Source organism: Pteropus medius, unplaced genomic scaffold (assembly GCF_902729225.1).
Source record: "Pteropus medius unplaced genomic scaffold, Ma_sr-lr_union100, whole genome shotgun sequence".
NCBI classification, from domain to species: Eukaryota; Metazoa; Chordata; class Mammalia; order Chiroptera; family Pteropodidae; genus Pteropus; species Pteropus medius.
Window position 1 is genome coordinate 10,941,185 of NW_024349225.1, and position 22,356 is coordinate 10,963,540.

Genomic DNA, 22,356 nt, shown 5'->3' on the forward strand with positions numbered 1-22,356 from the left:
GACTTGGGTTCTAAACCTTGTTTTAGCGTGTATGAGCTTTGTGACCTTGGACAAGGAATGGACCTCTCTTGGCTCGTCAGGAAAGCCCTCCCCACAGAGCCGTGGGGAGAACGAAGCGGGGTGACGTGTGACTCTCTAAGAACCTATAGTTAATAATAATAGCACTGTCGACCGTCAGACCCTCGAAAATTCTCCTTCGATTTTCACCCCTCCTCCCTTCCCTTCCTGTCTTCTTCATTATTTTTCTGGGTTACCTGTTGCACGCATCTCGGTGCTTGGCATATTATAGGTGCTTAATAAATAGTTCATTTCTTTCTCGAGCACGGGTTTTTAAAATCTCATTAAGGGCGAGAGCAGTGTCCATTCAGCTCACGCTGCTATCTCCAGCACACAGCCTTGTCCCTGGCTCAAAGGAGCCTCTGGACATTGTCTGGAGAGTGAATGCCCTGTGTGCTTCGGGAGTTCGGAGGAGAATGGGCTCGCAGCGAAAGGGCCGAGAACAGCAGCAGCCTGCGCGCCGAACAAAGGAGGTTCTATTAGGGATGGATTCTGGTGGTTTCCTATGGGATGAGTTTTCCGAGCTATTGTTAAGAAAGGGAACAGAGTCGTTTCTCTGCTACGACTCGCAGGAGTTGGATGGAGAGATAAAGGGAGCGTTGATAGAGAGTGATGGGATCTTTAAAAGGGAGAAACCCCTCGGAGTCCGCGAGCGCTGATATCTAAGTGTGTGGGATATGCCTCCGATGCACATTTTCTTCTTCAGCAGAACGGTGTTTTACCTGCTGGCAAAGAGCAACAATTCACTCGCGGTGCAGGGAGGGAGCTGTTGGAAATTAAAGGAGCGCAGCAGGCGGAAACCTGCGAAGCGAGCCCCACGCCCCACCGTCCCCAGACAGAAGGCCTGGGAAGGGAGCCCTTTAAATTCCGCGCCGCGGTTTCTTGGAAGAAGACGATTCCATCGTAAATTATTGAACATTTCATTTAAGCTTCATAAATAAGAAACTCGGATGAAAACGTTACATGTTAGATCCGCTCGGCAACATATAATTTCTGTCTCAGTCTCTCTATCTGTCACCCTTCATCTACATCGGAGAATTTCTACTTCATTATAGGCAATTGAAGGTCTCGATCAGCTGCCCAGGAAAAGTGGTTTATGTCCCAAAGGTAATCTAATTTCTCCAACCGAGGATATACCTGGGACTCGCCAAACATACCGACGGAGATAAATGTTCGCTTCGAACGGATCTGGGGGCATTGCAGTCACCCCATCCATCTAGTGACGGGTCCTCGGCCCAGCTTCTCACGGTGGACTCCCCGAATCACTGGTTTCATCGGAGCCCACGAGCTAAGCCTCAGAAGCCGACAACAGCTGTGCCAAGGGCCAGCCTGTACCTACCTGGGGAACATGGAAAAAGGACTCAAAATCCTGGAATAGTCTTCTGAGCCAGGTACTACTGATACCGGCTACTCTCACGATGAGTCAAGCACTGAACTTAGTACATATTGGTTCATTTAACCCTCACAGTGACCATCTGAGATGGTACTGTCATCCTTCCCCTTCTTGAAACGGACACTCCAAGAGGCTAAGAAATCGGCAGAGCCTGAATATTAACCTAAGAGGGCCGATCTCGAAGTCTGTCCGACTTCGCAGTTTACCTCCACCGGTGTTGACGCTTTCGAGAAAGGAAGAACGAGAGGGCAGGAAGTAAATGGGGCTGGTTCGAGACAGGGAAAGAGGGCTGATCCTGATGCATCCCCGCGGGGGAGCCTGGCCAGCCAGGCCTGGCAGGTTCTGCTGTGAGCTCGAGCACGCGGTGGGTGGGGGGATCGCATAGGCTGCGGAGAAGGGGGTGCAGAACCCTCTGGCTACCTGCGGCCCTCCCCTTCCTTCCGCCAAGCTGTGGTTAAGGAAGGGTTGCTCCTTCAAAATTATACCCAATACCTCGGCATCCTGTGGAGGTCACGGCTGCTCTGGGAAGGGTGGGACATCTCCGTCCTCCTGGAAGGAGGCCAGAAGCCTGAGTGTCAGCTCCAGCTGGTCACAGATTTACTCTTTGAATTAGTTTTTGTTTCGTTTTGTTTTGTTTTTTAATAAAAAGACGATGTGCTGGTTGGAACAGTGTCCCACCCACCTTCAACCTCCCTCACCCCTCCACCCCCCCAAAAAAGCTCATGTCTGCCTGGGACCTGAGAATGTGACTTTGCTTGAAAACTGGTCTTTATGGATGGAATCGAGTTACGTACGATGTCATGCTGGATTAGGGTGGGCCCTAAATCCAATGCGACCAGCGTCTTTATAAGAAGAGAAGACAGGGAGGAGGCCGTGTGCCGTGGACTGAACGTTGGTTAGGCGACGCATACGTTAGGAGATGGGACTTTGGGGCGAGATCAGGTCGTGAGGGTGGAGCCCTCATGAACGGGGTTAGTGCCCTTATAAAAGGGGCCCCACGGAGGCCCCTCAAGCTCCCCACCACGTGAGGATCCAGTGAGAAGACGGCCTCTGCATGAGCCAGGAAGTGGGGTCTCGCCAGACAGCACATCTGCCCGTACGCTGATCTTGGCCCTCTCGACCTCCAGAACCGTCAGAAGTAAATGACTGTTGTCTAAGCCCCCAGTCTGTAGTAGTTTGTCATAGCAGCCTGAGCTGACTAACAAGCCCTGGGACAGCAGAGGCAGAGATCGGGGTGAGGCAGCTGCAAGCCAAGAAACGCCAAGGATCGCCTGAAACCACCAAAACCAGAAAGAGGCCAGGAAGGGTTCTCCTCTTAGAGACTGGAAGGAGGGTGGCTCGACCAGCACCTCGACTTGGGCCCTGTAGACCCCAGAACTGAGAGCGAACACCTTTCTCTTGTTGCAAGCCCCTCAGTTTGTGGTCATTGGTTGTGGCAGCCCCAGAAACGAAGGCAGATGGGAATAGACCCCCCATCCCATTGTCCTCGCAAGGTCCTAGTGAAGGTCAGACACACACAGGTGCTTTGAACAGAACACATGTCCTCGAAACGCACAAGAGCATGGTCATCAGCCGTGGCTCTGCCGCCCACACGGGGCCCATGGGTGGTGATTTGATCTTGCTGCATTTTTGTACACTCCCCGTCCTAATCAACGAGGGCGAGTTTGATGCTGGCTTATGCTAGAATAATGGCCCCCAAAGATAACCACATTCTAACCCCTAGCACCTCTATGTCATCGTGCATGATGAAAAGGAACTTGTGGATTAAGTTAAGGCTCTTGAGATGGGGAGTATCCTGTACTCTCCAGGTGAGCCTATTGCCATCACGATGACCTTCCTGAGGGGTGCAGGGAGATCAGGGTCAGAGCAGACACGACGATGGAAGCAGAGGTCAGAGAGAAAAACAGATCCGAAAATGCGATGCTGCTGGCTTCGAAGACGGGTTAAGGGCCACAGTCAAGGGATACAGGCGGCCTCTGGAAGCTGGAAAAGGCAAAGAAATGGATTCTCCCCTGGAGTTTCCAGAAGGAATGCAGATCTACTGAACCATTTTAAACTCAGATGTCCTAAACCAGAAAACAATAGATCTGAGTTACTCTGAGCCACTCGGTTGTGGCAATACCGGCCAAGCCAGTTAGTCTGAAAATGAATATGGGAAAAGATACAGCAATGCCCCCAGATAATTCTAGATGTTCTGGGAGGCTCCCAGCGATCCTTTCTATTGAACCCCCAAGGGATTTCCCCAGAGAAGATCACACCCTTTAATCGGGCAGTTTTTGCGTTTTCCTCCGCCTTCCAGGAGTCCCCAGAGGTCATCCTACAATGAATCCCTACTCTGGGACCTGAATTACCGACCTTGGGAGGGGTTCATGGCAGCAAAGTTTCCATGTGCCCCTACATTAAAGGCCTGACAGCTCTGTGCTCAGACAGAAAGTCCATCCACCGTCACTGCAGAAGACAATCAGAAGTCCCCTTGTGGCCTCGGTCACTACAAAAGGTACAGCTTGGTCCTCCTATATAACGTCCAAGAAGTGCTTTCAAGACCCATGGCCACAGTCTCTCCAGATCGCACACTCCCCGATTCACAATTTAAGCAAGAAATCCCTTCACCAGTTATAGCCATCCTGAGACTCTAAGTCCCATGGGGAGACCTGCCACAGCAGAGCACACTTCTGAAGATCACTGACAAGGGCAGCCTCGCCGCCTTCCCAAGCTGACCGACAGCAAGAAAGACGCTATGCACTGACCAGTTCATCCTGCCGACATGGTGTGGATGTCCTAGGCAGTGAGACTGGCATCTCCTAACCGGTAACATTAGGGGGGACTCAGGAAGGACCGAACACAAGGTCCGAGCGGGAGTCTCCGGTCATTCGCTTCCCTTCCCTGTCTCCCCGCCCTTGACACACACACAGAATAACGTTGGTTTCTGCATCTACCAATAGATCTGGTACCTGGCACTGAGTACGGGGTTGGAATCTCCGCCATCATGACCTCCCAGCAAAGCGTGCCGGCCACCATGAACGCCAGGACTGGTGAGTAGGAGGGTGGGTGCGGGAGAGGACCGGGGTGCCGTGTAAGCCCGAGGGGCCATGGGGCTCGTCCGTCCTGGCAAGGATCGCGAGCCGGTCCCTGGGCAGCAGCTGTCAGCCCAAGAGCGATGCCCGCCTGCAGGGCTTCGGCCTGATTCCCCGTGCTGGACCCGACGCTGGATGCGCGGGCTGGGGTCCCAGCCTCTCCCCGGAGGCCTGTGCGTGGGCCCCCAGGTGTGAAGGGCTGTCCAGAGCCACGCGGAGCAGAGGTGGGAACCCCCAAATAAGCTGGCATCACGGCAGGGCGTGTTTCCATATAGAACACCCCACAGCAGGCAGAATGTGGCATCCCCCACTGCGTGCCACAGAAGCCCTCGGGAGGGCCACAGGGTGAAGGTTGAGACAGGGAGACTATTATGAAATCTCAGGCCAATGGAGAAGCCCACTCAGCCCCTTACACTCTGGGTCCAGCAGTTTGGCTTCCAAATCCCGGGTAAATTTCAAAGTCTCTCTGGTACCTAGGGTACAGGTCCTGCCCTGGGCTGGGGATTTGGGTCGGTCCCTGTCCCAAGGTTCAGTAGAGCTCAGACAGCCTCTCTAAAGGACCGTGTGGACGTAGGTCCCAGGAGCCTTCGGATCCAGTTGCCTGCATCCCCACGGCCCGGTCAGTCAGAGGGGCCTCAGGAACAGAGGTGGCTACTGCTGCCGTGAGCGGCTTAGCCCAACTTGATGGTGGCTCCTGTTTTGCCCCAGTTGACTTACTGAGAAAGGCTGGGCGACAACAAATTTGGAGAGCTGGAAATTCAGCAGCCAGCTTTGTCCCAGAGGTGGATGTGTTCCAGTGGCCTTGGAGCTAACGATGACCTAGTGCAGATCGTCCATCTGTTTGCCAAGCCCCTGGCCATCTTTCAAAGGGAAGGTGCTTATCACAATGCGAGCTAAGTGTCAGCGGTGACAAATCAATCCTCATGGTCAGCAGGCCTGCTGAGTGCTTAGAAACCCCAGGGAGTCCAATTCCAATAAATACTGGCCCTCCTGCAGAACGCGTGTGAAACAGGCTACTTCTGTCGATCCACAGAACTTGACAGTCCCCGAGACCTCATGGTGACAGCCTCCTCGGAGACATCCATCTCTCTCATCTGGACCAAGGCCAGTGGCCCCATCGACCACTACCGAATTACCTTCACTCCGTCCTCGGGGATCGCCTCAGAAGTCACTGTCCCCAAGGACCGGAGCTCATACACGCTGACAGACCTAGAGCCTGGCGCAGAGTACATCATTTCGATCACGGCGGAGAGGGGTCGGCAGCAGAGCCTCGAGTCCACCGTGGACGCCTTCACAGGTACCGGGAGGCTCCAGGGGCTGATGGATCTTAGTGTGAAAAGGTCATCCCGTCGACCCGCTCTGCCAAAGTCCCACTTCATTTAGAGAAAGGAGGAATGTGGGTAGAGAAGGAAGAGACAGAGCGGAGACTAACCCATCATCACGAGGGAATGGTTGGGAGTAAAGGGGAGAGGTGAGCAAGGCCCCGTACGTGCCTGAAGACGTGTGTCCGGTGCGTATGGCCCAGACAGGGCGGTTGACTCTGTCCGTCTTTCCCCACCTGCACTAAATGAGCAGGCGTTCGGAGGACCCATGGGATCATGGGAAATTCCTTCCTGGGTAGAGGTTTTGAATCCCAGACCGGCGTTATGAACATCTCGCAGAGGGAACGCTGGTTTTCTCTCATGGAGGTGTTCATCTCTCGGTGTGTGGCGTGGAGAAAGAGCGAACAGGAGAGGGGAGCGAGGAGGTAGAAGCCCTGGGCCAGCAGGTGGAGGTGTGCTCGCCGGCGAGGAAAGCAGAGCCCCGCAGTCCGACGGCTCTGCAGCCCAGTGTCCCCGCCACCACGTGGGGTTGCAGAGCCGCCCTCCTCTGCCTTGCAGGCTTCCGTCCCATCTCGCATCTGCACTTTTCTCACGTGACCTCCTCCAGCGTGAACATCACCTGGAGCGACCCGTCCCCTCCGGCAGACAGACTCGTTCTGAACTACAGTCCGCGGGATGAAGAGGAAGAGATGATGGAGGTCTCCCTGGATGCCACCAAGAGGCATGCTGTCCTGATGGGCCTGCAGCCAGCCACCGAGTACATTGTGAACCTGGTGGCGGTCCATGGCACAGTGACTTCCGAGCCTATCGTGGGCTCCATCACCACAGGTGAGGCCGGAGGACTTGACAGCAGGTGATGAAGGGGCTTCCCACAGTAGCCTTTGACAAGTCAATGAATTTTACAAAGCAAAACACACGGGGAGTAGGAAGCTGCCTCACTCGGCTAAAGAAGGTCTGTGAGCTGTTTCGAAAATGCCACATCTTCCAGAGCTGTGTGAAATGCATAAGGTAGAGAAGTCCCATTCAGGAGGGAGGTGGGGAGGGTGGGCCCAGTGTCTGGGAGGCCAGGGCTTGAATGCATTGGCCCAGAGGACCTCCTACTACCAGTGGGGAGAAAGCCCCAGTGAGAGGTGGCCTCCAAGAGGAAACCCTTCTACAGGAAGGAGACGTTTGTTCCTACCCTGGAGGGCCATCCCTTGACTGCCCAGCAAGGTCACTGATGTGAACGATGCTTCCCCAGACTCAGATGGGGCTAGCGTCCAGCCATGTAGGGCCCTGGTTCTCAGAGAATGAGGTTGGCTTGCCTGCTGTTTAGAAATCTTAGGCACTCCGAGATGAGTTGGACCATTGTCATCCCGTCATTCCCAAATACACTCCCAGATGGGAGCGAGGGTATCTGTGCCTGGGTGGTTTGCTACATACTGTCAAGAACTCACAAACTGGACAAGTGGATTGAATATCCACCTGCTTTTGATCCTGTGATACTCCAGCAATCAAAAAAAAAGGTACACAGTCAAAGTGAAATACAGCTCAGGAGAATGGATTTGTTCTGGACTCGTGCTCTGAAATCTCTCTACGGTCGATATGTAGTTTTACCAAATTGAACCAAATTGAACCAAGGAAATAAGAGATAGAGACAGAGCCGAGCATGTCCAGAAGTGGGGTTTGCCCGAGATAAAATAGCCATGTGACTCCCGGTTCAGAACAAAACCTACAAACTGAAGGGAAGGTCCCCAGTTCACTTTCGGGCAGGTAACAGTTGCTGCACAGGCACAGACCTTGCCAGCTTGACTGCATGGTGTTGAAACATCCTTCGTGAATGTGGCTTGGGCCATACCTATGAGATTACAGGTGAGACTGCAGCCCGACCACGCTGTTAAGGACGCTGCATTCCAGTACGGGCGTATCGGCCCCTAGGACGCCGTTAGCTCTTGGTCCACATAAAACCAGGGGTAGAAGTTCCTTTTTCACACTGTGCTTTTTGTCCTTTTTCTCACAACTACCCGGGTCTTCGAAGGAATCGATCCGCCTAAAGACATCACGATCAGCAACGTGACCAAGGACTCAGTCGTGGTCTCCTGGAGCCCGCCCGTCGCACCTTTTGATTACTACCGAGTATCGTATCGGCCAACACAAGGTAACAAAATGGTTCGATGTCGTGAGGATGAACGGGATCTGGAGCTGGGCGAAGGTCGTTGTGGGGAAACGAGCGCGTCTCGGAGGCCATCGCCCCCTCTCTGTGGCATGCTCCATCAGAACGGGAGCGGGGAAGAGGAGGAGCAGCCAGCGAACCCCGCCCTCACCTGCTCCGCTCGCAAAAGGCTTGATTACGAGCCCGGCGGAGGTGACTGGTCACGGTTATCTGGGCAGCGCAGGGAGGACCAAAGAGCCCTAGAAGGATCTGCCAAGAGCCAGGGTCACGGGCACGTTCCCGAGAGAGCAGTTCCAAGGCTGGAGCCCTGGGGCATGTCTCAAGACCCCGCAGAGCCAGACGTAGCCTTGGAGGCACCACGGGGACCGCGGGCTTATTTCTGCCACTCATCCGAGTCGTGAGTCACAGGGAGCTGGCCCAGACCTCACCTGCATCCTGCCCCTCACCGGGGCACGTGGCATTGTCAGTTTAGTGAAGAGGGGCACAGAGCCGCTCCCAGTGAGGGGTGGGGAGTTTTCAGGCTCCACGTCTCTGGCCTGTGTGAAGCCCTCTTTGCAGCCATGCCCTCTGCGTGGCCCGTTACAAAACCACCTAATAAGTCATTCTTTTTCCTTTGCTCCATGGAGCCTGTTAAATGAGGGGGTGGAACCAGCCCGCCAAGGTCTCTTCAAGCTCCAACATTCCCCATCCGTCCGTGACGCCCCTCACTTCACTCCCCACTGAGCACGGGGCCCTGCAGTCACCCGTGCCTCGTCACCGCACGCCGCTGGGGGCTCTTGGCTGTAAAACCGCCATGACTTTGCATGCGCCATGCCGCGATCTGCGTCGATGAGGGGCCCGCTGGACTCTAACTGTGGGTTCTCTTCCTTAGTGGGACGGCTGGACAGCTCAGTGGTGCCCAACACCGTGAGAGAATTCACCATCGCCAAGCTGTACCCAGCTACCGAATATGAAATCAGCCTCAACAGCGTGCGGGGCAGGGAGGAGAGCGAGCGCGTCTGCACCCTCGTGCACACAGGTGGGTGCGACTCCCTGTCGCGGGCCAAGTCGGGATCCGGGCCGAGGACCCGCACCAGCCGAAGAGGCAAAGAGAGAGAGCGGCTAGCACAGGGGACACCGGTCCTGGGCCCGGCGGCTCCCTTCCTGGGTGCCCCTCTGACCCCCCCGCGTCAGGCAGAGCAAGCTGCGGCTTCTCCCCATCTGATAGTTCTCTCTGTTGCCACGAGTTTTGAGAATCGCCCTCCAGCAGTCTGACTGGGCCAGGATGGGAATTTTTATGGAACTTCTAATATGGAAAGAGATCTTTCAAAGACCCGTGATGGAAGCGAGTTTCAGAACAGATGTCTGAACCCTACCATTCAAGTTCTAAAAAAACTCAGAGAGGGAAATGTCATCTCAGAGAGGGAAAGGGTGGTTATTCCAGTAACAACCGTCGGGGTCATGAAACTGTCCATCAAATATGGCCCCGGGCCGCCAAGTAGCTGCGTTTGCTCTTGCTTCATGCTCCAGGTTGGAGGAGGGTGGTGGCCTTCCTCTGGAAAATGAGCCCCTCGGATGGGCTGAGGACCGGGCTCTTGCAGCAGCTCCTCTGCCCACCCCCCTTCTCTGGCCCCTCAGCCAGCCCACCCTGCAGAACTAGGACAGATTTGCTGTAGGAGTCACCAGAGGGGACAGCCAAAGTTTTCTGTCCCCAACTTCCAGACCTCACCCCCTAGTTAAGCCATCATTCCCATCACGTGGGAAACCATTCAGCTTGCCTCATCAGCAGAACCTGGGTGTCCTGAGGTCGCTTACTTTCCTCAACCCTGAAGGAGGGAAATGTACCTTAGAGTCTCTTGCTGCTGTGAGACCCTCTTGCGGTACAAAGTCGGCATCTCTAGGGCCACGGCCCAGGAAACTTTCCTTCAGAAACTCAAAACTTGATCCTTCTAGAGACACCGCAGCATATTCGGATAGTCCCTATCCTCCTTCCAGGCCTGTGACGACAGATAACCTAGCCATGTTTTTGGTTCAGTCTTACCCCTGTTATCAAATGATCTGTGACCATTAAAATATGAAGAAATAGTGACCCGAAGTGATGCCTAATGAGTCCAAAGACGTCCTCGTCACACCTTTCTGAAAGTCTTAGAAATTCATGATTAAAAAAATTAGGCTTTTTCTCCCTGAGGACAGTAAAATGGATTTCAAGAGTCCCCTCCCCCACCTCCCAAGATGATAGAGAGCAGAGACTTGGGTGAAAAAGCTCCTCACTCAGGTTCTTGGTGATAAGCAACAGGGATCTCCGAAGGAGACATTCAACCACATGCCAACCCAAACCACTCTCCCATGGTTCCGGAGAGCCATCCTGGCAACTTCCGATAACCAGATTTCTCTCAGAATTGTCTTGTTTTGTTGCTGTTTTCACGTGAGGTTGATGATTTTACAGCCTTTGGAAATGAGTCTTCTTCAGGGTCTCGCGCTCAGTTTCAAAGAGATCCAGCTAATTGTAGTTTTACAAGACTTTTCTTCTCGTAAGTCTCCGTTTGAAGAGTTCACTGAAGGCACAGATTATGGATACAATTCGGATTTTAAAATTGTGAAAATCTTCTCTGGCTGTAGAATATTTTCTAGGGGAGGGGCAGAGATAGGCGAGTGATCAAAAATCTTGGATTGGTGAACAGGGAGGGCTCAATCAACAGCACATCCTGGTCCCCAAAGTAAATCACATAACACTTGGGTTGAGCTGATACCTAAACTATTATAATAACATCCATTTCTAAAATAAATCCCAACTTTATGGAAGGAAGGCACAGCAGTAAAACAAAGGCAAGGGCGTGGGCAAGTAAGAATAGGAACGTGGTCTCGTGATGAGCCAGCTCTGTTCCACGGACAGGCATTCTTGGCCTAAAGCCTGGAAGAGTCCCCTTGACTCTGTGCCACACGAAGGGTACCGGGACTCAGTGCACAGTAAGCCTCGTGAGCGGCGAAGCAAGAATTCAGTAGTCAGATAGGACGTTAGGGCAGCCTGAGTCCCATGCAGTCATTGCACAAGCGTTCATGAGAGCCGTGTAACTCGTAGGCCCTGGAGCTTCTCTGCCTTCAGGAGCTCCCATCACACTCGACAGATCATCCAGAAGCCACGCCCCGACACGAGGGGAAGTACGAATAGCCTGAGAAGCATATTGCCCTATCGACTAAAGACATAGGACAATTTCTACATGTTCTTAGTTTTTCCATCTAGGTTTAAATGTCTGGAACACACGGCCCTACCTCGGAATCCCCCATAGCACCTGATGGCACTCTGCACATAGGAAGTTAATGAATTAGATAAAAAGAAGATCTGGGAAGAACTGGGTACTTGAGAGGAAGGAAGACAGAGAGAAGAGGAGGGGCTGAAGGAACCAGACGGGGAGAAAGGAAAGTGATCTGCGCTCACTTCATCATTTCGTAGGGCACAGCAGCAGCCGAGCACCGTGGGTAAACTACAGGTGCTCACTCGCTGCGCTTCCATGCTGCAGTGGCTCCTGCCTTTACCTGATAGTCTCCTGTTCTGTTTCAGCCATGGACAGCCCTGTGGATCTGACTGCCACCAACATCACTCCGACGGAAGCTCTGCTGCGGTGGAAGGCACCCGTGGGTGACGTGGAGAACTACGTCATTATTCTCACACACTTCGCAGGTAGGTGTCTGCAGGCCGCACGTCGGGCAGGTGGGTGTCTGCAGGCCTGCACATTGGGCAGGTAATTGCAGGCCTGTACATCAGGCAGGTGGGTCTAGTGGGGGTTGGAAATGAATATAGCATAAAAATTAAAATATTTTGCCAGTCGGAGGCACGAATTAGAAATTTCCTGCCCTAAGATGTCCCCAAATTCCGCAAATTGTATCACCTATAGGAATCAAGAAAGCTAGATCTGAAAGGTGCAGGAAGGGCCCACAACCAAGGTCAAATACAAAATCAGAGAAATCGCACTAGGCAGATAAACACAGAACTGAGCTAAGACTTGCCCCCAAACTGCTATGAGAAAGGAAGCCGACTCCTCTAGATGTTTACAGAGCAAGAAAAACACTAACGTTACAGGATCGTGCTTGGAGCAGATAACACAGGATAACAGGTGACAAAGGATCCAGAATTACTAGACTCTTCTATTGCTTTAGCCTTCACTACCCATATCCAGCCCAAAATGCTGAGACGGTGTAAATCTTGAGTTTCAGTGTCTTCTTCACCATGATTGTTCACCTTCCACTGTTTGAAGTTGAATAGAGAAGCCCAAGCAAAATCGTGTTGGGCAGTCCAAGCCTCCAGGCCCACGAAAATGATTCCCCTGCCTAAGCTACACGTGTGGTCACAGAATCGTCGTGGGTTATATTCGGGAATCTGAAGCACAGGCACCAGGAGACAGAAGGCAGGCATATGTCTTAATTGTCAAAATTAAGAGCTAGCCAATTCTGTAACCTAAGAAATAAATTGATTGTCGAAACTTGGGAAACTGAAAACCAAAACAGACTATTAAACAAATTGGAAAAACAATCAGGGATTACTACATACCAGCCCAGGTTCCCTAAGAATACGTTTTACCAAAACCACTTTATGTCCTTGTTTTTTATTGGCAAATCTGCTAGCGCCAAAGCATTAGAAAACCTTACTTATCACTTAGATGGAAAAATATATGATGGGGCATATTTGGAGTTACGTAGAACTGTAGCCGACTGAATGACCCTGCTCAGCCCCGTGGAGGCGTCCTAACCCCTCTCGTGCCTGCACAGTCCATGTCAACGCCTGCCACCCCTCCTTGCCCACCATGATTTCTTACTTCTCGCCGTGCCTTCTCCAGCCACCGTGCACCTGCACCTGCTGCTTCCTCCACCAGGAAATCCTCTTCCCACTTTCTGCCCAGAAAACCCACCCTTCAAGTCTCAGTTTCAACCCTCTCTCCTCTGCCAAAGCTTCCGTTATTCCACTAAGGCACCCAGATACAGAAGGACACACTTCCATTATAGCGATTACCTGTCATTCATTCAACAAATTCTTTGGATGCCCTCCCACGTGCCATATACCCTAATAAGCTATAAGGATTCAGAGACAAAACACACAGATTCTCAGAACCACGCCCAGCGACGATGCAGACAGGTAAAAAGTTACGACTCCACGTGAGCAGTCATGACGTAGGTGAGAGCGAAACACCTCGGGCCACATCCGATGGGCCATGGCGACCGAGATCAGGGTGTCGAGGGGAAGATAAAGAGAATAGGAGAATTTCAAGAAAAAGAGATGTCTGTTTGCTTTCGTAGAGATGTGAGAGAGCACGTGAGGTGTGAGGAGTCGCCCTAGTTTGATGCGGCTGCAGCAGTGACTAACGGCAGAATGATGCACAGGAGGACATTGAAAAGCTGGAGGCATTCCGCGTGCGCTTCCAAAGAGCTTAGGTCTTACCTCGCTAGCACGCCCCTCCATGCCTTTCCACCACTAGAAACTTGGCGCCTCAGGTTCCACCTGGTTTGAAGAAGTGCCTGGTGAACTTCATTAAATGCCGAATGACTCAGGAGTATTCTGAGAACACACGAGAGGGCTTGGCCCTGATCTAATGAACAGTTTTATCAACAGCTTGAATGAAGACAGAGAAGACGAGCCTACCAAATTTGTGTATAAAACAAAACTGTCATCGGTAGAATCCAAATTCCAATATATTTTAACGAACCGAAACAGCGGTCCAATCGACAAGGCAAAATGCACTAGAAATGAACGCAGAGCCCTGCCCGAAGGTGCAAAAGGTCACCTGCACAAGGCTGGGTTGGAGGCGGTCATAGACGAGGTCTTTGATTAGTAATAATCTCCGCTTGTGACAACATCGTCACACGACTGTCTCGAAACCCAGTGAATTAATGTAATGGGCACGAATAAACGTGTGGGCCGATCCTGGTTGTCCCATTGATGCCCTCAGCTCTCTTCAGAACTCCGCATCTCATCAGGGACACTGATAAACCGATCCGGGTCTAGAGAGAGGAAGCCAGGGTTGTGACCGCTTCAGACCGTCGGTCTCATACACGCAGCAAGGGTTGGGGTCTGGATTTTCTCAGTCTAGTGAAAAGAAGACTCGACTGGGGAGGGAGGAATCGTGTAAACAAACGATACGGCTTATTCTTTGCAACTCCAAAGGCCTGGGTAGTAGTTACAGAGAAGACAACTCGACCTCCGAACGAGGAACGTTTTTCTCAGTTAAGACGCAAAACAAGAGGAGATCCTTGCGTGGAGTAAAATGCCAAGCTAAATAACCTCTATATGACTTTTTTCCAAAATTCTCAAGTATCGAATCCTCGTGAAATATCTTCCGAAGTTGCTTAATAACCTTATTTGGTCCTTATTCCTCTGACCGTAGTTGCCGGAGAGACCATCCTGGTTGACGGAGGCAGTGAGGAATTCCAGCTCATCGACCTGCTTCCCGGTACCCACTACACTGTCACCGTGTACGCCGCCAGCGGGCCTCTGACCAGCGGCACCGTCAGCACCAACTTCTCTACCCGTGAGTACATGCTCGGCTCCACACCCGGCACCCCTGGAGGCTCTTGTGGATGCCGAAAACGACCAGCTTCCATGGGGTCGATGAGATCACAGCCTATCCGTTTTGGACAGTCGCAGCTCTGAGCTGTTCTTATTTGAGCCGACTGAAGCCCGAATACCAGTGAAAGTGAGCCGTGGCTCTCAGCCAGCGGACACACGTCTGTTTGCTGCTCTCATCCTGGGCCTGGTGACAGCAGTAGAACCGGGCCAAGACAGGCCAGTACCGGAAATGCATCCGGCTTAGAAAGTCTGATGGATATCATCAGAGGGCTTGATGTCGCGGGGAGAGTTGCTGGGTAGGGTCGCGGCCGAGAGAACAGCAGACAAAGGTATCAATGTGAGAAGGTCGTAAGTGCAAACGTGAACCCAAGGACACGCAGGCGTAGCAAGGTCATGGTTTCAGACAAAGGGTCAGATTGGATGATGTCACCGCTAGACCCAGAGGTCCAGGTGAGGGAAGGGGAAAATAGCTGCATGAACGACTATGACACTGAAGGATTATCTTCCGACCTAGGCGTGTCCCTCTCTGCTCCCGTCCCGGCTAGAATGCGGGGGCGGGGGGCAGCGTGTGAGCGGCCCAGACACCACACAGGTGGGCAAATAGACACACGTGCCTGGAATCCAACAGGAAAGGGCAGGAGGGGCAGGCACTCCTGGCATTTTCTCCTCCGCAGTCCTGGACCCTCCTGCAAACCTGACAGCCAGTGACATCACCAGACAAAGCGCTCTGATCTCCTGGCAGCCTCCCAGAGCAGAGATCGAGAACTACGTCCTGACCTACAAATCCACCGACGGGAGCCGCAAGGTGAGACTTCTCTGTAAAGGAGAAGATCGTTTCTGCCGAGCTGTCCACGGGAACAACCTTGGTTTCCCGCGACGGATACGCAGCACGCGGTGGATGAAAGAGCCCTAGTCTGCCAGCTGGACATCGGGGCGCTAGTCCTGGCTCCACCATTGCTCTCTGTAGAAGTTGAGGCAAAAACACTGAACCTCTCTGAGCCTTCGCTTCTTCTCTAGTTAATGGGGTATCTACCCCTGCTACTTCCCTGGGCTGTGGAGGTGCTTCCATTGCGATGATGCAAAGCACATTGCAAACTCCCAAGCCTCTCTGAGTCCGTGGTACTGGGAGGGGGTCTCACCAGCAGGGGCAACCAAACATGAGCTGGAAACCAGATTCTACAGCCTTTTATGCCCCTTGATGAGCATTATAAAGGCAACATCTACAGCCTACAGTATAAAGAGATGACAAGTCTCCGCTTAATGTGATCAGTTGAAACAGCACTGGTTGTCAGAGGTGGGTCAGCAGCAGAATGCTTTTTCAAGTGCAATCGTATTAAGAAGTTGAATATGCAAAGCAGCTTTAAGCAGAGCTGGTCTGCTGCATGGAGGGTAGGGAGGCCTGGGGTTCCGCCCCCTCGGCCCTCGGGCCCTCCGGCCGGCCTGGTGCAATTCGAAAAGCACGAAAAGCACCGGATTCGGTTCTCCAGGTGCCTGCGCTTAGCGCTTACCCCATGTGCTTCTGGGGTAGGGGCTGCCCTCTCCGCCTATTGGTTCGACTTTCTCCTTATTGAGGGAAGAGGGGAGGGCAACAGCCACGGCCACACTGGCCCTGCTGGCCGCGGGACTGGCACCTCCCACCTCCACTGCCCACTCATCCCACCATCCCTCCTACCTCCCCTCCTCCGGCTCCTTCTGCAGGAGCTGATCGTGGAGGCGGAGGACACGTGGATCCGACTGGAGGGCCTGTCCGAGAGCACGGACTACACAGTGCTCCTGCAGGCGGCCCAGGACGCGGCCAGGAGCAGCGTCACCTCCACGGCCTTCACCACAGGTGAGAGACTGGCCTGCACGTTCTTCTCCTCCCGTGCATGACGGTTGGCTCCCTAGCGGCCTCTGCTGAGACTTGGCCGGGGAGGAGCCCGTCATAGAAACTCGATTGCCTTTTCCTGCGAAGGAAAGTAATTGCTTCCTCCACACTTGCCTTCCCGTCCCCTGCTCCGAGGCCCTGCTGGGAAGCCTCTTACAACCACAGGAGCCAGCGGGCACAAATCCCTGGGCCACCTGGCCCGATGATGTGCGCCAAGTAAGGACATCAGGCTCCCGTTCAGGTTTTCTGCAGGTCTCTTTCCAGCAGAGTCTGTCCTTCCCTCCTTCCTCTGCTGCCCGTAATCGGAGAGTCGCCTAGGAAAAGCGGCAGCAGCGAGCCCTCAGCAGTGAAGTGAGGCTTCTTCTCCATATACAAAGCACTTCTGGGTGCTGTGGTATCCACTCAGTCCTTACAGCGACAGGCGAGGAAGGCCTCATTGTCCCCATTCACGGATGATGAAATGGGTGCATGGAAATCTAAGGACTTTATGGCTAATGAGTAGCAGGGCCAGAACTTGAACCAAGGTCTTCTCCCGCCTTCCCTCATTCGAGCATCAGCAGAAGATCCTTGGAAATGTCCATAAGGGGTAAGAGTGTCCTAATGTGTGTACAACAGCAAAGAAACTAGTATCTAACCTTCGGAGGCTATTTGACCGGCACTGTTCTAACTGTATCACATGTATGATCTAATCTAATCCTCACGACAGCCTGTATGTGTTATTATCCCTATTAACAGATACAGAAATTGCCCAGGTGGGGAGGTAACTCGCCCAGCGTTTCACGGCTCTTACGTGGAAGGGCTGGGATTCGACCCCAGGTGTCCCGGCTCTGGGGTCTGTGCAGTGAACGGTCCTTTCTTCCACTTTCCACGTGCCTGTCTGCAGTCTGGAATGTGGGACCGCCTGGTCCAAACTTCGAATTCTCTCTCAGCCCACATTCGGGGGCTGTGGCTGTGCACACGTGCGGAGCTAATGTGAGCCTGTCCTTTATCCCTAGACACACGTCTGTATGCCGTCTCAGAGCAGCGGGGTGCTGGATTCCTGCCCATGCCCCGGAGCTCATCCCCCCCCACCCCATCCCCAGAGAGAGGTGAGGCAAAGTCCCCGGTCCCTACCTAGGTGCCTCCCCTACGAGTTCTAAATGACAAAGCGGGACACTGGATCAAACACACCAAACGTCACCAATGATTCTTTAAGATGGTGAGATTGCGAGTGAGCTCTTTTTTTTTTTCCTTTTTTATACTTTTCAATATCTTACAAAGTGTCTATAGTGAACACATTAATCAGGAAAAAAAAACAATTTTTTAATTAAGAAACAAAAATAAGCCTTGGTCTCAACCAAAATGTGAATCTGAAACGCGTTCTTACCAGAGAGCTCCTCATCTCTTTACGGGGCTGACGTCATTATGCCCTTTGTGGGGTGGGGGGGACTTATGGAAGGACCAAGGTGCTACCCTCTTCTTGCCCAGTGCTTCGCTGCATGCTGGCACGGTAATTAATGGGTCCTCCAGGCTCCCCTTTTCCAAGCTACCACCCAAAGATCCATGGATCAGAGCTGTTCAGTGAATTAAGAATTTCTCTCCCATAAAAAGGACACAGATGACAGAAAATATAAACAGTGCTCCAAATTTACATATTTATTAGGTCTAAAGTAATCATCTCATCCCTAAAATGCATGGGTTTCAACGCTTGCTCTGTGTCATATGAGCTTTTAATTCCCATCCTGGTGACAGCATAGCCACTGGTTGTGAGCAGTGTGACAATGTGCCCGAGCTGTCTGCAGTATCTGGCAGCTGTGCCTCGCTCCAGATCCACCTGGGGTGTGAACATCTACCGGCCTCTGTGCCCGCCGCTGGCCTCTCTGAGACGCAGCCGCCCCAGGGGCTGTGCCACGGTTTGGATCTGGGTTCCCAGACCCAGCTGGGTCTGAGCAAGGTCCAGTAAGCAGAGGGTTAACAATTCGCGGAAATTTGGAGGCCAGGGTGGTGGATTTCTTGGTGGACAGTGCAGGGAGCCCCTCGGGGTGTTATTTAGGTGTTTATTTTTACAAAATTCAGATTGACGCTGGGCTCCTGGGGCATGACCAACACCAACTAGGAAAGGAGAACTCTGAAAAGCTGGCATTCCTGTACGGTCCCCGTGCTGACCGAGCTGCTCACGCAGAGTTTGGGGTCCCGGAGCAGGACTCACCACTACAGCAGTGGCACATGGCAAAGATGTGTCCACGTTAGGAACCTTTGCCGAGCTTGACTGGAGAGCTGAGATTTAAATTGCAGTCACGGACGCAAACCAAACCCGGCTGGCTTCATCTCGGAGATTCATCAGAGCCGATGAAACGGCCGGCCGTGGCATGGAAAGCACGTGGACGGGAAGTAAGGCACGTGGGAGCACCATGACGAGGCTGGGAGCACCATGACGAGGCTGGGAGCACCATGACGAGGCCCGGCGCACCGTAGGCGGGGTCGAGCTGAAGCGATAAATCCGCAGCACGGAGCAGGGCTTCCGGGGAAAGCTGTAGAGGAGAGCGTTCTCCACGTCCCTCGTGGGGCGCACGGGCCAAGCGGCACTGCCTGCAGAGCACAGTGCCCAAAGCCCCTCCGCTTCTGGGCCCTCCCCGCCGCCCCAAACGCGGAGTTCCCTGGGTCACGCACACTAAGCCTCTTAGCCCGCACGGCCGTTTGAACATCAAGATTCCTGGGTGCTCGCTGCCTTGCCGCGCCCCTCCATCAGGCCCCTCGCTCTCCCACACGCCGGAAGCCACACGGCGCACCCCAGGGGCTCCATCTGCAGGCTCCTAGAAGGTGAAAAGAGAAGGAAAAGGAAGAACAAAAACGAAGAGCAGAGCGTCTTCCCATCGGGCCAGACCGGGTGCTGCCATCTCGACCCCACGAACGACTCCAGCGGAGCGAGAGGCCTGAGGACCACCAGAGCACCCCCCGGGACGGCACACCGGGGCTGGTGGGATGGAGGCTAATTTTACCCCGGTAAACAGCATCCTTTCCCACTTGGCTGACAGCACCTGAGCTTCCCACTTAGGAGCATCTTATTCTTCGGACAGCCAGGTTGCAGCCCATCACTCAAAGCGTTTTGTGTGCCTTGTGTTATGAAACAAAAGGGCTCAGACTCGGGTCCCCCGGTGGTCTCTATGACAAACCCTCGTCTCGTCCTGGGTGGGCCAAGAAAAGAGACTCCTGTCGAGCAGATGCCTGCTTAACGGACTGGAAAAAAGAGTCGAGGTGTTAAATAAAAGAGGAATCGAAGAGGGAGAGAGAGAAAAGCACCAGCACCCACCGAGTCTCCTTCGATCAAGACGTCGCCCCAGCGCATTCTCGTCTTCTTGCATAAGCCCATTTTGTTCTTTCCATCCTGTTAATAGCTTCCTGTCCTCTTGTCTCTGGTATTTGCACAAGACGCTGAGGGGAATTTAATAGAAGTAGTATGGGAGAGAAAAAACGTGGATACATTATTTATAATTTACTGTCGCCTGAAATTTCATCCAAGGTCTACTTGCCTTTTGGAGACATGAATATAAATGGGGAAGCAAATACTCCCCACAGAGCGACCGAGACTCGGTGAGATGGTCTCCCGAGGCAGATCTCATCGTCTCCTTTAATACTGTGAGGAGCAAACAAGGCGCTCGCTAAAGCTTGTCCTCAGAGACAGCGAACAGCGCGAAATAGGTTGTCTTGACCTTCAGGTTAAGCGAAGACGATCGTTTGCGGAGGTTCCTGGAGATGACGAAGGAGACGTTTTCTTTCTCGCCTTTGCCCGTGTCCCTGCTATCTGGGGCTTTCCAGGAAAACTCCAGGAGCCCACTCTCACACGAGCCTCCGCTCTGGAGGTTGTGAAAACTCATGAAGATTGGCAAACCCTGGGCTCCGGACCGTTAGGTGGTGGATCACGTAAACCCTCCTGCTCAGTGATTCGTTGTGGTGCTATTTGGGTGGTCTGGTGCGTCTTGGGTGACTTTTGGTGGAGGATGATTTTCAAGGAATTGGTCCATTTCATCTAAGATGTTGGATTTCTTTAGATAACCTTTCGTACTGTTCGGTAGGACGGGAGTGCGTCATCCCTCCAGAGGCAGAGCAGTGAATTTTGTCAAACAGTAATACCATCTGCCACTGGTCATTAGACGGCACTGTGAATGCCATAGCAGGACCTTTTCTGTCGCTGCATACAGAATTTGATCTGGCCCCTGTTTGGTCGTGTTGTCCCAAATGTTTCCAGGAAAATCTCATTTTAATTTCTCTTTTCATAATCGTAGGCAGGAAAATAATGCTCATGTGGTATCATACGCTTCACAAATATCGATCGAGCATCTGCTGTGGGCTAAACACTGTCCGATGCGCTGAGCATAGAGCGAAGGACAAGATAAGCCAGACAGCTGCCCTCGTGGAATTTACCCCCAAGGGGGCGCGGCAGGAGGGGACAGACGGAAGAGGGAAATAGGGTGATTCCAAGGAGCGATTATATGTTAAAAAATAAACAATGTCGTGAAGTAGGGGCAGGCGTGAAGAGCTAACTTCTAGGACAGCTCCTGTAGCAGAAAGCCTTTCCTGATTGTCGCCGGCCACTTCCTTCCCCCTGCCCCTGCCCCTGGCCTCAATGAGGGTGGTCAGGAAAGGCCTCTCTGAGATGAGACCTCAGAGCCAGGACATAAGTGATGAGAGTGAATCAGACAAAGAAGAAATCTCTGGGCCTACGAGAGAGTAATTATGGCGCCCGAGACAGAAATAAGTTTGACGTGCTGGGTAGATTAAAAGCCAGTGAGAAGGGGCGGGAGGTCAAGGCAGGGCCGGCGCATGCGAGGCTCTTAGGCCACGGTAAGGACTTTGGACTTTATCCTACTTGCCAGAGGCTGTTTCAACTGGAGCCGTTGCATTGGAGAAGCCATTGGAGGGTAGTTGGCGAGTGAGCGATAGGATCGCGTGTGCATTATAAAAGGATCACCGTGGTTACGATGTGGAGAATGGGTGCCCGTGGGGCCCGAATGGCAGGAAGAGACCAGGCAGGAGGCATCACCACCACTCAAGCCCTCCTCGCCACAGTGAATCAAGAGACAAGAGACAGGCCAGGCTGCTGAGTCTGTCCTGTAAGGGAACGCTGACGTCTTGGCTTTGGTCTTGATGTTAAGGTCGTAAGGGTGGGCGGTGGACAGACACTCTCCGATGCCATTACCTCTGACCACTTTAGAGACTGGATCCAGGAATACAGCACATGTAAGGGACAGGGCGGGAGCGGAAAAGGTGTCTCCCTTTACTCCCGGGTGGCTGGAGGCGATCTGATCGCACTGTGCGTCACAGAGTGCACTTCGCCCCACTCAGCACAAACCAATTTCTGAGCAATTCTTCCGGCAAGCACCCCGGTCCTGTTGGTCTCACAGTTACATCTCGGAGCACTTAACCATGAGATGGTTCAATGTCCAATCACTTGGCATTGCTTTTCCCTTAGCTTGATCATCACCACAGCTTGTGCTTCAAAAAAAAAAAGGAAAAGAAAAAGGCTTGTTGTCAGGCCAGGCCCCTGGTATTGCCAGAAAGAGAAGAAAAGCCAGCTAGTTTTGCTCTCAGTCCTAAAATTTCTGCCTGGGGAAAAATTGCTGGGGTGATCTGTGTCAGGGTTCAAGGTGAGTTTCTGGTGATATTAAAAGATGTGACATCCAGAGAGCTTGGGATGCCTGAAACCTGTCGTGATGATCTCCCAAAAATGCCTGAACCCACAGTGCACACTGTGTCGTCTTCACCGTTAGCTCAGCCAGACTCCAGTAACCCCCAAAGCAGAACGCAACGGTAAAAACTGCAACCCAAGGCTTAAACATAAAGGTAAATAGTCTCTGACCCCCTCATTTCCATCCCCCCTAATCTAAATCCGAGGACCTGCCCACTCAAGACACACTCACTGAGAAAGAGAGGGAAAGAGAGAGAGGCTCAGTGCCTTTATCCACTCTCCCGTCTGGAT

The 22,356-nt window shown here is 52.8% G+C and overlaps 1 protein-coding gene across 1 annotated transcript in view; it reads left to right on the forward strand.

Moving 5' to 3' along the window:
- TNR (tenascin R) overlaps positions 1-22,356 on the forward strand; it is a 63,517-nt gene that overhangs the window by 31,299 nt on the left and 9,862 nt on the right. Inside the window, exons 8-16 of the mRNA XM_039881420.1 lie at positions 4,393-4,482; positions 5,558-5,821; positions 6,405-6,674; positions 7,864-7,983; positions 8,870-9,016; positions 11,537-11,656; positions 14,352-14,495; positions 15,208-15,338; positions 16,232-16,364. Of these exons, the coding sequence (XP_039737354.1) occupies positions 4,393-4,482; positions 5,558-5,821; positions 6,405-6,674; positions 7,864-7,983; positions 8,870-9,016; positions 11,537-11,656; positions 14,352-14,495; positions 15,208-15,338; positions 16,232-16,364 (1,419 nt within the window). The remainder of the gene's footprint in view (positions 1-4,392; positions 4,483-5,557; positions 5,822-6,404; positions 6,675-7,863; positions 7,984-8,869; positions 9,017-11,536; positions 11,657-14,351; positions 14,496-15,207; positions 15,339-16,231; positions 16,365-22,356) is intronic.